This window comes from Blennius ocellaris, assembly GCF_963422515.1.
Source record: "Blennius ocellaris genome assembly, chromosome: 6".
NCBI lineage: Eukaryota > Metazoa > Chordata > Actinopteri > Blenniiformes > Blenniidae > Blennius > Blennius ocellaris.
In genome coordinates, this window is record NC_137655.1 from 10,507,249 (window position 1) to 10,521,396 (window position 14,148).

Consider the following 14,148-nt stretch of genomic DNA (forward strand, 5'->3'; position numbering starts at 1 on the left):
AGAATGTTTTCTGGGAGCTTTGTCCTCTTCTGAATCACAACGCTTGTGGAAGTGAGGGTATGCGAGTAAAACAGTTTGTTTAGAAACAAACCCTGTTAATGACACAATGACAATAAGAGCGGGTTTGTGCGTACTGGGTGCACTTTGCTGTTCTTTTTTGGTTACAAACGTGTAGCCGAGACAGCTGTAATTAACCACTTCATGATGCCCATGTTTGAGTGCTCCTGTTCTCGTTTGGAGAGAAGAGGAAATAAAATACTGCCCTTTTCTTTAACTGCACCCTCCAGGCAGTGAAACCAAGGTTAAAGGCTTTTGTGCTTGCAAGGAAGGTCATATGACATCCAATAATTTGTTGTTGGACTTTGTCTGAGAAATAAAAACAAACATGAGGATGGAGTGTTGTATGCGAATGAGCAGTAAGGACACTGACTTTATTTGCAACTGATCAAACATTTGTCATGTGAATACTCGTCTCCTCTTCATCCAGTTGCTGCTCACGTGATTCAATTCCAAAGAGAAGATGAAAACCACCGGGATGCTGCTCAGGCTGTTTGCAACACTCACCCACTTACACAGCAGGGGGCACCGAGCCTGCACAGGGATTGAATCCTGCAAGGGTCCAAATAATGTGAGAGCCACATGAGAGCTTGGCTCTTCGCCTATTTTAGGTTGTGTTGTGGTGAATTTCCATCAGGCAAGCAGTAAGTCAGTCATTTTATCCCACAATATCATGAAGACAACTGATAGGGCGCAGAGAGAATGGCAGTGGATCCGCTACATAGATTACTGCATCCCTCAAGACTAGTCACACACACACACACACACACACACACACACACACACACACACACACACACACACACACACACACACACACACACACACACACACACACACACACACACAATCCTATCGTCATAGCTGGCTGCCGTGAGGAGGTTTGAATTGTATGTACTCAACAGGACAGAATCTATGATGTACTTTAATCCCTTTTATATGCAGCAGACTCTGTAGAGAAGTCTGTTTGCGCCTCATGAAAAACGTACATATCCTAAAGTGTTCTCTTGTAGCTGATATCAGGTATAATTTTGAAAATCATGTTCTTTCCCTGCTGCAGAAGTCACTTTTAAAGAAGACACTAAACGAGACAAGTCACAGGAATACAGAGGCGGTGGCGCATTTTGTGATTGAGAAGCAAAAAGTTGTCGGACTGGGCAGCATGTGTGACACTGTAGAAGGAAAGTGAAGGGAAACCTGAGGTTGCGATGCGTATGTAGCAGTTAGAGATGTATGGGGAGAAGGAGGAAGGGTCTGTATCTGTAATGCAGATGATTCAGTCAAAATGGAGGAAAGACTGTTCAAGATAGAAATGGTCACTTTACAGTGAGAGAGGGAGCGAGCAATCCAATACGGCAGAGCAAGGCTGTCAATGGAGGAAAGGTTGTGTCAAAATCAGAGGATGATCCAATCATGATAAAAGCGATAGAAAGCCTCAAATTTAGATATGGGCATGAGTTACAAATCACCTTTATAAACACTTGCAAAATGTAGAAGAAACAAATACAGAAGATTTTTATCAAAATCAAAACACGTCAAAGGGTCTAAATGGACGGACGCTTCAGGCCAATAATCTCATGGGCTGGTTGGACAGGAGAGTGGAAAAGAAAACTGAAAGAAGAAAGTTCGAATGTGAAAGAAATAAAGCTACTAATACAACACAAAAGCCTAGAAATCATGAGAAAAGCAGAAACCAAATGACTCAAAAGAAATCAAGTGAAAACTGCTGGCTTTCGCCTACCGTACCAAGATCAGTCTTAAGATCTGTTGGCAGACTTAACTTTCTGCCGGGTCCCTTTACTGAAACAAAAAAATAGGAAACAAAGCACCAGTTAATCCCTTTAAATGAAAAAAAAAAAAGATAAAAATGAAGAAAAAAAATAAAATTATATAAAAAAAATTGATTTGGTGTAATTTGAGTAAAAAAAATAAAAGTCAAACGAAAATGCCAAACAAAAAACAAACCCCCATAACAAAACAAAATTCACTTCAATGAACAAAGAACATGCAATTAGTGCAGTTGCACACAGCAGGCATACAGTATTCCATAATGCATGCTCCACTGTAGTCCCAGGCCAATGCTCCCAGCAATCCCCACCAGATTGGCAGGGTCCAGCTACTGGATCTCAGTAAAACAAAATAAAAACCTGTCCAGAGGAATACATTATCACTCATTTGGAACAGGCATAACTCTATATCTGGTATCATTCATAGTGACTCTTATGTCTGGCTCATTTTCCAAGAAACTAACATTACTCTGAATGCTAAACATGAATCACAACTCAGGTTTTAGCATTCTCCAAAATACTGAAGGCAGGGGTGGATCTGTTTTGCTTAAATTTCCATGTAAAATTAGATTTTCTGAGGCCTGGGATGTCTGACATGGAAGCACAAATAAACAGATCATCATATGGTGTCGATACACAAACCACAGTCAGACACGGGAGGCGACCAAAATAAATTGTTAAAACATTTTGCAAGCATTTTTGCAGTAAAGAGAAGACTGCAAAGGTCAAACTTGAGGTGTTATGAGTCTGTGTACTCTTCAGAAAGAAGGCAATATTTCATTGTTTCTTTGCAGAATGATTAACTTGACGTGTGGAAGACAAGAGATGGCGTTTATATGACTCCTGGTATATTCCATGAACACATGGAAAACAGCAAGACCATGAATTAACATTCTCAATAATTCTGGCCATTTCAATGTCAAATTGGATTTAAACAAACAAACAACAACAACAACAACAAATATCAAAGGAATTAATTGCAATTCCTTTGTTAAAAATGTTGGCTCAGGTTTCAATCCTTCTGTGTTGGGTAATAATAATAAAAAAAAAAGAGTAAAGCAGACTTGTGGAGGCTGATTACAAAATAGTATATATATAATATAATCTACCGTGATACATACTCATGTATCTGTTTTTTTTTTTTAAATACAAACGAACAAGTTATCAGCAATAACTTAATTTCTGTTTCCATTCATTTCAGGTATGAGCACAGCTTTTGGGTTAGTGTTGGTAATTAGATAACAGATGAGTTCTGTGTGTCTGTGTACTTCCCCTAATAAGCTGTAGTGACCAGATGCTGCTGCGACCATTTTAAATGTGCAGTGTTGGAGCTACAACGACAGGAAAAATGTGCTCATAATAAACTTGCTACACACAGATGGGTCCTCAGTTTAATAGCTCAGTAGCTGCAATAGCACTTTGTAAAATGTATTTTAATCAAAATGAACACGCGAGACTAATCTGAGGAACGAGGGGTTGTTCATTGTGAGAGGAATAGTAACCAACTAATAACCGAACTCACAGGACCTGTAAGGGGCATTTATAACAAGTCAAATGAGCCCAGCTGCATTTGATTCATTCATTACCAATTTCTCACATGTGCTCACTAAACATAAACGTAGACTTTGGTCAATTGAGCAAAATCTCCGTTCTGTGCTTAAATACTGCAAATTAAATAGAGCAATGGCAGTCAATGTGATACCATGTTTTGTTCATTCTGGTGCCTTCATTATGTGACAAAATATAACATATTTGCAACAACAGTTTATATTGGAGTTGTCCCATTTGCGACCTCAGCACCATTTTCTACTTTACTGGTTTTCTTTCTATATTTTATCCAAGTCTTCACAATGCACACTGATGGAAAAATAAACACATTTTAAAATCACATTCACAATTTAATAGGTGTCAGCCTTCACTCTCGGTAAAAATTTTTTTAATAAAAACGTTAAAAAGGTCTCTAAAGACTTATACCACTCTTACAAAATGTTGACCACATGTGCAGGCCAAACATTTCTATCGTTAAAAAGATTTTAACACTTTTCAGCCTAACAGAATGGTCTTTGTCAGATTACACCAATCACGTTTCTATAACCTCTATTGGTAATACTTGGTATGAAAAATGCAAAGTAGAGAGTGACTGATTTGCGAATCATTTGTGAAACACTTAATAAAGTTCAGTTTACTTATATCAAAAACATAGTGGTCTTAGCAAAGCTCAGGCCAATTTCCTATTATTCATCCAGAGACCTTGTGGTCCTCACAACAGTGAAGGTGTGAAGCATAATGCCACTTAACTTTATCGAAGGTGAAGACGTCATGGAGTTGATATAAGACAGTAAGACTGAAAACACATTTTTTAAATGTTTTATTTTTTCTAGAGTTGTTGATAAATGAAGAATTCCACCCTGAAATGCAATTCGACTGGAATATAGTAAAGTGGTAATAAGTGCTGAAATCCCAAATGGGGCGATTGCAGGATTAAATCACTGATGCATTGATAAACATACGAAGGAAGCTGAGCCATATTCATCAACACTGCAACCAGTCATGTAATAGACACCATGCAGTTAGTTAGAAACAAGACAGTGATGGATGTTAGCCAAAGACACAACAAGATAGGAGTGGAGGTTTATTGACACACAGTCACATAAGAGACCCTGAGCATCAGAGCCTGGGAAAGAAGCATTTTGCCTTTTCGTGACAGAGACGTGTGATTCCTGAGGAGGCACGATGATTAATGTCACAGAGAATGGAGCACTAGAGGCAGTGACGGGTGAGGAGAAGTACACGGATGGAGTACAACTCCTTCTTCTTGCCAAGCCCGTCAGCCTTGCCGAATGATGGTAGATCAGAGGTGAATGCCCAGATCTGCCACATATAACAAACATGACGTCACCCCCCCCCCCCTCCCCGCCCATATCTGGGGAAGAGACACCAATGCACCACCAGCACTCATCTGCACAAAAGCATGGAACACATTGACAAAGCAGCCACAGACAGTCTCCTCCGAAAATCAGTCCCGGTCGGCTTGTTTACACTGCAAGCAACTTGGTGGATTGGCTTTAATGTTGTGACAAATCTGCACTGCATCCACAACATTTTGCGCATATCGAGTGATGTTTTATTGATTTGGGAAATATGAATAGGGATTAAACATTCCCCGGTTTGTGCCATATTATCTGGCGTAAAGTGTAGAAGGGGGATTTACTCTAAACTTCCACACTGGCAGAACTTAAATTGACGTCCAACCAAGCAACACAATCAAACATTAACAACTGTCTTCCAAACCAACACTTCATTTTAAATGTGTCTACCACGCAATACTAGCAGCAGCTGTGAATATCTACATTTATAAAACCGGGGAAACAAGAAAATTAATTAAAAAAATGATTTATGCCTACTGGTGGATTGCCCTGAAGTATCACCCTTTAAGTAGAGATTTTCAAAGTGTTGGAGGGTGAGAGCCCCAACTCATTGAGCTTGAATCACATTGTGCCCCCCTCCGACTCTCAGGCTGAACGTGCGTTGTGTCAAGCAAAGTGGTATTTTTTGGTTGAAGCTTGGATTTCCTTTCGCTTTTCTCAGTTTTAAAAACACTTTTCTTGTCCATTAAATTTACTATATTATCTGTGTTTCGATGGAACAAGAGTTTTATCCTATGCTTTTTATATTCCTTATTTTATATTAAGATTTATTCTCAAAAATCAAAAAAGAAGAAGTCATTGTGGTGAAAAAGTACATGCTAACAGGGGGCTCCTGCCCAACAATTTGAAAAACCCTGCTTTATAGTATTTCAACTTATTCATACATTTCCCTTCTCCACATTCCCACTTTGTTATCTGTATATAAGGCGAGATCGTGTCTGAGGTGTCTTTCCAGTGGTGTTGCTCACAGTGTGGAAGCAAAGTCGGCATGCAAGGTGCAACATCAAACCAACCACCTGTGATGAGCCTATCTAACTGCCGTGTTGCGTGATTGCTGCACAGGTGAAAAACCACAAGCAGGTATCCACGAAGAGGCTGAGATCAGTGAGACATCCCTCCTCTTACCATTGTCCAGTAAGTAAAAGACTGGACTGCAGTGGCTGGCTCTCAGACTGGCCACAGGCTCTGGCAGGATGCGTGGGTCATTGTGAAGGGAAGTTGGATAATGAACTGGAACAGGAGATCCGACAGAACAGACTTTTCAGGGAAACATGGGAGAGACAAACACAGTGGGTGAACTGGGGAGAAGAGAGACTGGCAGGTAATCGGCAGCAAACAATTAAGAGGTAATGAAAACAGAAGGTTCAATAGGAAGGTTATGGATAATTATACCTTCCCAGTAGCAGGACTCTTGGAAGACTTCATAATTCATAACTGCTACAATCACAAAGAAAACACAACAACAACGAACAACTACTGCTACTCTACTCTACTTCTACAACAACAACAACAAATCACAACTACAAGTCATGCATCTCAGTGTCTCCTCCAGTTCCATAAAATCCTTCAGTCCTTCATCTCATGGCACAACTTTAACTGGAAGTGCTGGCTGAAGCTTCAAGGTGGATTGTTAAGATTGAGATACATTTCCAAACCCACAGTACATTAGCATATAGAGTACTAGCATGTCAAACAGATAACACTGTAACACAATAACACAATAACACTACTGTCACTCTTCAACCAGTCAGATTCTATATAGTAACACATATTAAAAGTAGAACTGCATGTCACCACAAAACATTTAAAGAATTGTTTATATGATAATAGTTGATCAAGCAAGTTAGAAAGATCATGAAAAGTCATTGGTCATGAACAGTCTAATATATTACATAGGTGTTGAAGAGAGCTTGAGCTATGTGAACATTTGAGCTGAATGGAAGTTGCAGCTATTGCTTCACTTCTCCCGTCATGTGTATATGGCTAAATATATCCTGGTGGGTCAGGCACCTATCACCAGCGTCTCATCTTATTAGTTCATCTTTCCAAGGGCCTGGTCATGTAGGCTCCTGCTGTAGCTCCACGTGGCATAATGCTCCCAGAGGGAACATAACACATAAACCCAAACCAAAAACAACAGATCCCTGGTACATAAAATCAAGACAACTGGAAGGCTTGTGGGGGGAAGACAGCCTTCAGGCAGGAGGGGCCAATTACAAGGCCTAATGACAAAAGGAATACGGAAAAAGGTCAGGAAAGAGAGAGGGAGAGATGTGTGAAGAGGAAGTGAGAGAGAGAGAGAGAGAGATGCTTGCTGTTATTGAGACTGAGGGTAAGTCTTTGTGATGGCTGGCTTCCTTAATAAGCTATCCACGGTCCATATGTGGCCTTGAATAGACTGAGCACATCTGGAATAACGGGGACAGTCAGACAGCCTCTAATGACCAAAGAGAATAGTGGAAGTTGATATTAAGCAGTGGGGAAACAAACCATGAACTCTTTGACCGTCAAGCAGAGTACAGCTGCACAGCCGCATTTATCTGTAGGCATAATTTACATCAGTATAAAATTAAAAACAAATAGTTAAAAAAAAAAAAATTACCCAGAGAAAAATGAGTCAGTATGACTTGATCTGACATTTTAAATACGGTTATTCTGCTATTAGCCACTGTTAACATTTCCATATCTTGAAAGCACTGCACTTGATATAAGTTCTCCACCAGTCTGCCTCGACTCCTCTGGGTAAATGCTCAAGTGTATCAGACTTTTGATCACAGCGCTGTGTCGTGCGTCATCTACCCCTGTGTCTTTTTGTCCAACTCTCCACGATTCTCCCATCCTTTTAATTAACAAATGGAACGCTTATAATGGGACAGAGTGACCATGACCATGACCAGTGCACACCAGACTACTGAAAGACACTCTACCATGACAGCGAAGAACATCTTGTCCTGCTCTTCCTTTTTTCTTGTTATGCTCTTTAGGAGGCTCACAGACTGGGCTGAAGTGTACACTGTGAGAACAAAGAAAGTAAGCGCGGCAGTATATCCTGGATATATAGAAGAAAGCATAAAAAGGAAGCTGCCAATTGTAGTACTTCAGAGAAATTAACTTGTGGTGAATTACTGATGATTCTACATGCAAGACCTACTTAAATGTACAGTAATTGTTCTAAAGTGATCTTAAGCACTTGCAAAATGAATGGGTCTCTTGAAACATCAAATCAGATCAGATCCGGTCGAATTGTAACTGTACTGTTCAAAGTTAGTGAATACAAAAACTCCCTAAAAGAGGTCTACTGGTCATCAGCTAAAACACAGACAACCCATTCATATGCACAACAGACCACATGAAAAGGGAGATGTGGAAAAGTGAACTGGCTTTTTGTTATCTTAGGAGTGATATGTAAATCACTGCAGGATTAAGCCTCCACACAGATTTACTGTGAGCCTACACGTTTTTGTAATGATTGTTAGCTCCACTAGCCAAGGTGCAATACTGTTAAACATAGCTGCTCCCATTACACAGACATCAACCCAAACAATCTCCGTCAGTCACATCTTCCAGGACTTTGTGGGTGGACCAAAGCTGTCCCACGGCTGGCCACGAGGAATGTTTGATCTGCTGAGAACTGATTTAGTCTCAACTTAATCATGTCTGGGAAACATTTGTTCACCATCTGAACACTCAAACTCCTCACTCAGCTGTCCCTATCGAGGTGGACAGGGGCTTACACCCTCCAAACCAACAACTGGCAGGTATCAGCAGAACAGCAGCTGTCAATATCACACCTGGGAACTGCAATATAAAAGCAAGTTGCCCCAGCTCAGCGTTTCACAACATATCGTCTCATGTGCAGGGTCGCAGTCGGAGTCATTTCAAGGGTAGACCACATGAGGCCACTGTGGAAACAATCCGGCTGTGCGACGGAGAGCCAAAAGTGCTCACCACCTGTTCGGAGAGGAGCAAAGCTCTACTGGGATGCCAATTGGGCAGCAAGCAGCAGCTATGGTCTCTGTGGGCTGAACCCTCTCAAATTATTTTTCTGGACCGTGACAATTGTTTGAGCACCAGGAATCCTAAAAGCCTTTCTCATCTGCAAAACACACTTGACTGATTTACTGGAAACAAAATGCCACAATTGTCATCCATACTGCATTCACATTCAATATTGAGTCAATTTTTCACCATCTACTGATATCTTACAATGTAAAGATCAACATCTGTGTAGGTTATTCAAGAGTGAAGCAGTTTTTGTCGAACATCTTCGACAGTACTTTCCTCGTCCGACTACCATTTCAAAGGCGCTTGTATCACTGACTTGCTCAGACTTTGAAAGTTTCCAATTATCCATTGTCTTTTGGCAGGTTTTACTGATCGTGTGCTATTTCTGGAGATCTGAAAAGATCCTAAAATTGTTCTTTTGTACCCAGGAAACCATCTGAAAAGCACAAATTGTCCATCAAAGTGAATATTACAAGTGATATTACAGAGTGTGGCAGAAATTGTTTCACGCTGTACTGGTGCTGACGTTGAAACACTTTCTTCTCAATTGCCTCACAAGTTTTACGAAAGAAAGTATTCTCATAAATAATAGTGGGAAAAACAAGTCTGAGCAAAAAAGAAAAGAGAAATAAGAAGATTAACATTCTAAGTAATGTGTGGCTTCCAAATAACCCAAGTCACTTTGGCAACACCAGTTTTCATTTTAGTTTTTTCAATTTAACTTTTTTTTTTTTCCTTTTCCAAACTCCATCTTACCAACTCTAACTAAATATTATCACATCTATATTCTTCTTCTTTTGATTAGTAATTTGACATTATTAATATTACAGCAAATAATACAACATGACATCCTCCACCAAAACTCCACCATGAATACTGTGTTTACATGACTACAAATAATTGCATGGCACAAGTGTATGTACTGTATGTTTCTGAGCTACACACGAAAGATCCTATTTTTTTTTAATTTAAGTCTCGTTGGATTAAACCGTGCAGAATCTGACACCCAAAAAATGCAGATCTGCTTCTTTGTCTTTGAGCAAATATCTTCAAACACTAAAACTATGTCATCCACATAGTTACAATATCTTATGCTCACGAGCAGCCAGTCTGAAATGCAAGATCTGATTGCACCGTGTCTAAATTTCCCCAAAGAAAACCTGAATCTTGGTGTGACTGAGACTATAGAATATAACATTAAACACACACAATAACGGCTATTATTTGATATGCTTCATTGCACTACATATTTCCCAGGAAGTGTGTCACTCTTATGTAAATGCTACATTCCAAGGCAACAAAACCAAGTTCAAGTCCCACACTGAGATGCTATCAAGTATTTCACTGACTATCTTGCAAAGGACTCCTTTTTTATATGACTGATTATTTAAAAATATATTTAAGCTTCGAAGTAATACTATATTCAACTGTGGGTGTACACCAGTGTTACTAGTTGTTGTATTCACATTGGTTTAATAAACATGACAGAGTGGTATTAAAAAAAACAAAAAACGATCAAAAACTTTCTGAAAGACAATTTGTACACAGTATGAGACCAACCGGTAGACCCCAACATGCACCAGCCCATTCAACTGTGCTTCCTTCTCTCACAGAGAGGCTGCACATTTTCTTTTCCAAACTTTAAATTCAAGACTTCAGTTTGGCAACACGCTGAACATGAGATGCAATTTCCCACAGTTCGGCTGCTTCTCTCGTCAAGTGAAGATACTCCAGTGGTGCCACGGGTGAGATGGCAGGCAGCAGTTCGACTTTTACAAAAAAAAATAAAATACAAGCAACCCTGCAATGTTTCAGAGTGCCAATCACAAGACATTTGCATACAGGGATTGGCGACGAGGTAGTGGATGGTGCACAAGTGTGTGTGTGTGTGTGTGTGTGTGAGTGTGTGTGTGTGTGTGCGTGCGTGCGTGTGTGTCTGTGTGTGGGGGTAGTGGGTTACCTGAAGTAGGCGACTTGCTTCTCTCCATGTCAATGGACTGCTGGTTGTCAGTAAGTTCAGTAAGGCCTACAGCAGCCAGGAGGAGGAAGAAGAATAAAACACACACAGTTCATTAGATAGCCTTAACCATGTTCGTATGGCAGAAAATAAGCAGGCTTGGTTTAAGTCAGCCACGCAAAGTCCAGAAAAAGAGAAATATAGCTATTAACATCTCCAAATATCTGTACAGGTAATTCTGAAAAGATCCTGTTGGGACTTTATAGGTCTAAAGTCATTCTAAGTGGATGTCCTGTGCTCTTTATATTATTTTTTAATTGAGTAATTTGGGGATCATTTAGTCTTCCAGGAACAGAGTGGCTGACCCCTGATGGCACCTGCACTACAATTTCTTGAACGTTTTGGATCCAACAGGATGTCAATGTTACTGCAACTGCATAGTGCGGATCTCATCAAAAAGCGGTGCACGCACACGGCACATACCACAGAACACACAAACTAATCACATGCACCAAGCACAAGGCAACATGAAGTGAAACACATAGGCTCAAATTTTTGGTTCTTTCTGTCTGATGTGAGATGTTTAAGCTTGCACTCATTACAGCCTTATTAATAGCCCCGCTGAGTCGTCACAGTTCAAAAAATTTGGATTAGTTTAATTATTTCTCTTCAGTCAAAGTTTTCCACACAGCTCTTAATGCTAATTTTCTTTCAATGTTTTACTCCGCCTTTACAAATGAGTGAAGACATTGAAAGGTTCTCTGATTAAAGCTTTATTGTTGAACAAAATTACAAAATCCTTTGTAACCTCCCAACAACAGCACACATTACAGTTTCACTTAGTCCAGCACATGGCCGAGGCTTCATTAACCCCACTAACTTGGCTTTGCTTAAAACATACATCGCATAAAAGCATAAAATATCTATAACTGCTCTTATTTAACAGGCTCAAAGGAGTGGCTCCCCTTCAGCAGAGGACAAACAGCCGGACATGACGAGAATGCAAAAAGTTTTGTGCATGGCAAAACGTAGCAGACACCCTGCCAGAAACAATCTGTTTGACTCCAGTCATTTCTCTGGTTTGTCCAGTTGCTTTATGGCCACACCCATCCTGCTGGTATTCATCTCAATCAGACCAGATGTCACATTATGTCACACCACAACACCGAGTCCCCTCCCTCATCCCACCAGCACACACACAAACATACACACAAAAACAGAGTCCCCCAGCCTTTAGGAAGGCCCGACTTACTCTGATAGGATGTACGGATCCTTTTCTTTGAATCTGAATAAAAGTTAGATAGGCCACGCATGCAAAACTCTGTCAGGCAGGCCCGCATGCCCACACCATCAGCCACAGAGTCACCAAAGGGAGGGGTGGAGGGTCGAGGAGAAGAGGGAGGGTAGGACGGGTGGAGTGGTGGAAAGAAAATGAGAGAAGAGAGAGGGAAGACATTGGTGTAAGAGCAGTGAGACAAAAGGAAGTATGGCAAAAATAGTGGCGTGAGAGGGAGAAGAGAGAGGGACAATGCAAAGTTTGGTAAGAGAGGAAGGATTTTTGGAGCGAAGGAAGGGTCGGGGGGAGGGTGGTAGGGAGGAGAGAAGAACACACTGGCTTAGAGTGGAAACGAAAGTAAGAGCAAGCAGCAACCGAGTTAGTGTCAAGGGAGGACAGACAAGGTAAACCAAGCAAACCCCAGAAATGCTGATGTGATTGGTTATTTGCAGAAGGATGCCTGTGTTAGCAGGGAACAATAAATTACTGAGAGGGCAAGAGAAGTACATCTATTGCTGCACTAACTGCTCTGGGTCAAACACTGCAAACTATGATATAAAAAAACAAACAAAAAAGAAATGGTTAAAATATCACCAATAGGAAATTGCTTTTACTGAAATCCAGACACTTTGTTTGTACACTGGAATGCAGTATACACACACATATATATGGTGTGACAACAGCTAAAAATGTGATTGAAAGGACAGAAAACAGCTCTTAGAGGCATGATTTAGTGAGCATTGTGTATTGTGCTTGCCCTTTTTGAAAGTTCTGTCTTAAATATTGTAGTAACTCAGGCAGAGTTAAAAAAAAAAATACCACTACCTTGTCTTTTTTTTCTTTTCTTTTCCTTTATCAAAATTGATTTTTAAGAATCAATAGAGACCGATTGTTAATATAGATTAATAATAGTATGTGTGCAACAGCAACTAAAAACAAGTGGCACAAAATCATGGGTTTATAATCCCCTTCCCACAATTCATGAACACCTGTAAACTATTTTATGCACCACTTGTGGGAATTATGTAATAAAAAAATACTTTAAACAAGTGCATGGGCTTAATCCCTCTAAAATATTTAACCATTAGAGGTTCTCTTCGGGTCAGGTAAAGATGTGACTTGCATTTTTATACAGTAAGGTCTGTGCAGGGGATTTGGATATGTTTATAGCGAATTAAATATAAATAATGTGCTTCAGAGGATCATCACCAGCAGAGGAAAAAGGAAAGGCAGGGGTCAGGAAATACAACAAGGCCTCTGTGGCTTTTCACTACAGATCTGGGCTCAAGCGGGACTGAAAACAGAACGGACAGAGAAATCAAAAGACAACATGCATAGTAATGCCATCATGGAATGATACACCATCTGTTACACATGCACTTTGCATCGTGGTGTGAGTGTGTGACGGAGAGAGAGATAGAGACAGAAAGAGAGAGGGGGAGAGAGAGAGAGACAGACAGATAGACAGACAGACTGAGTGTGGGTTTTGTTTGAATGTTATTGTGTGACAGGGAAGAGAAAAGAGAGGAAAGACTGGTGTTGATTTTTGAGTGGTGATATAACTAAATAATACAAATAGGTTTATAAATATAGCTCATGAAGACATATTGTTTTTGCTTGTATCATCGTTTTTTGTTTATATTCATCCTTTTATTTTTAATTTTATGTAAAAGAACTGTGAGTTGCATGTTGTGTATGAGGGGCACTACATAGTCAGTTTAGTTCATTGTTATTGATTAAGTGTGCTTGTATATCTAAAATAACAACATTGTCATCAACATCAAAACAAGTGAAAACTACAGATGATCTTTGCAGAGAAGCAAACTGATGATGGTGTTTACTAAGAGTCCTTCGTACTATTAGTAAACGTCATAATTTACAAGCTATTTACAATTATGTTTTGCCTGTAAAATACTGTTGTGACTTTCAGCTTTTTAAAATAAATTGAACATAATAATTAGATTTTTGTTAATGTCTATATGGAAAGAAAACCTAAATATTGAAATACATCGGACCTAAAATGTGCTGTATTTGTATCAACCCGTTCGGTTACTTTCTGCGACTACTGGTCGCCATTACAGAGGCAGGTGTTGTCAGAATAAACCTTAGCCATCCTGCTAATTATTGTCAGCCTATTCA

The 14,148-nt window shown here is 39.9% G+C and overlaps 1 protein-coding gene across 1 annotated transcript in view; it reads right to left on the reverse strand.

The window, feature by feature from the left end:
• Nucleotides 1-14,148, reverse strand: part of stxbp5l (syntaxin binding protein 5L) — a gene marked incomplete at both ends in the record, with an annotated part of 133,254 nt that overhangs the window by 17,194 nt on the left and 101,912 nt on the right. The window contains 4 exons of the mRNA XM_080498534.1: nt 1,804-1,857; nt 5,897-6,001; nt 10,737-10,802; nt 11,986-12,054. Coding sequence (XP_080354660.1) covers nt 1,804-1,857; nt 5,897-6,001; nt 10,737-10,802; nt 11,986-12,054 — 294 coding nt within the window. The remainder of the gene's footprint in view (nt 1-1,803; nt 1,858-5,896; nt 6,002-10,736; nt 10,803-11,985; nt 12,055-14,148) is intronic.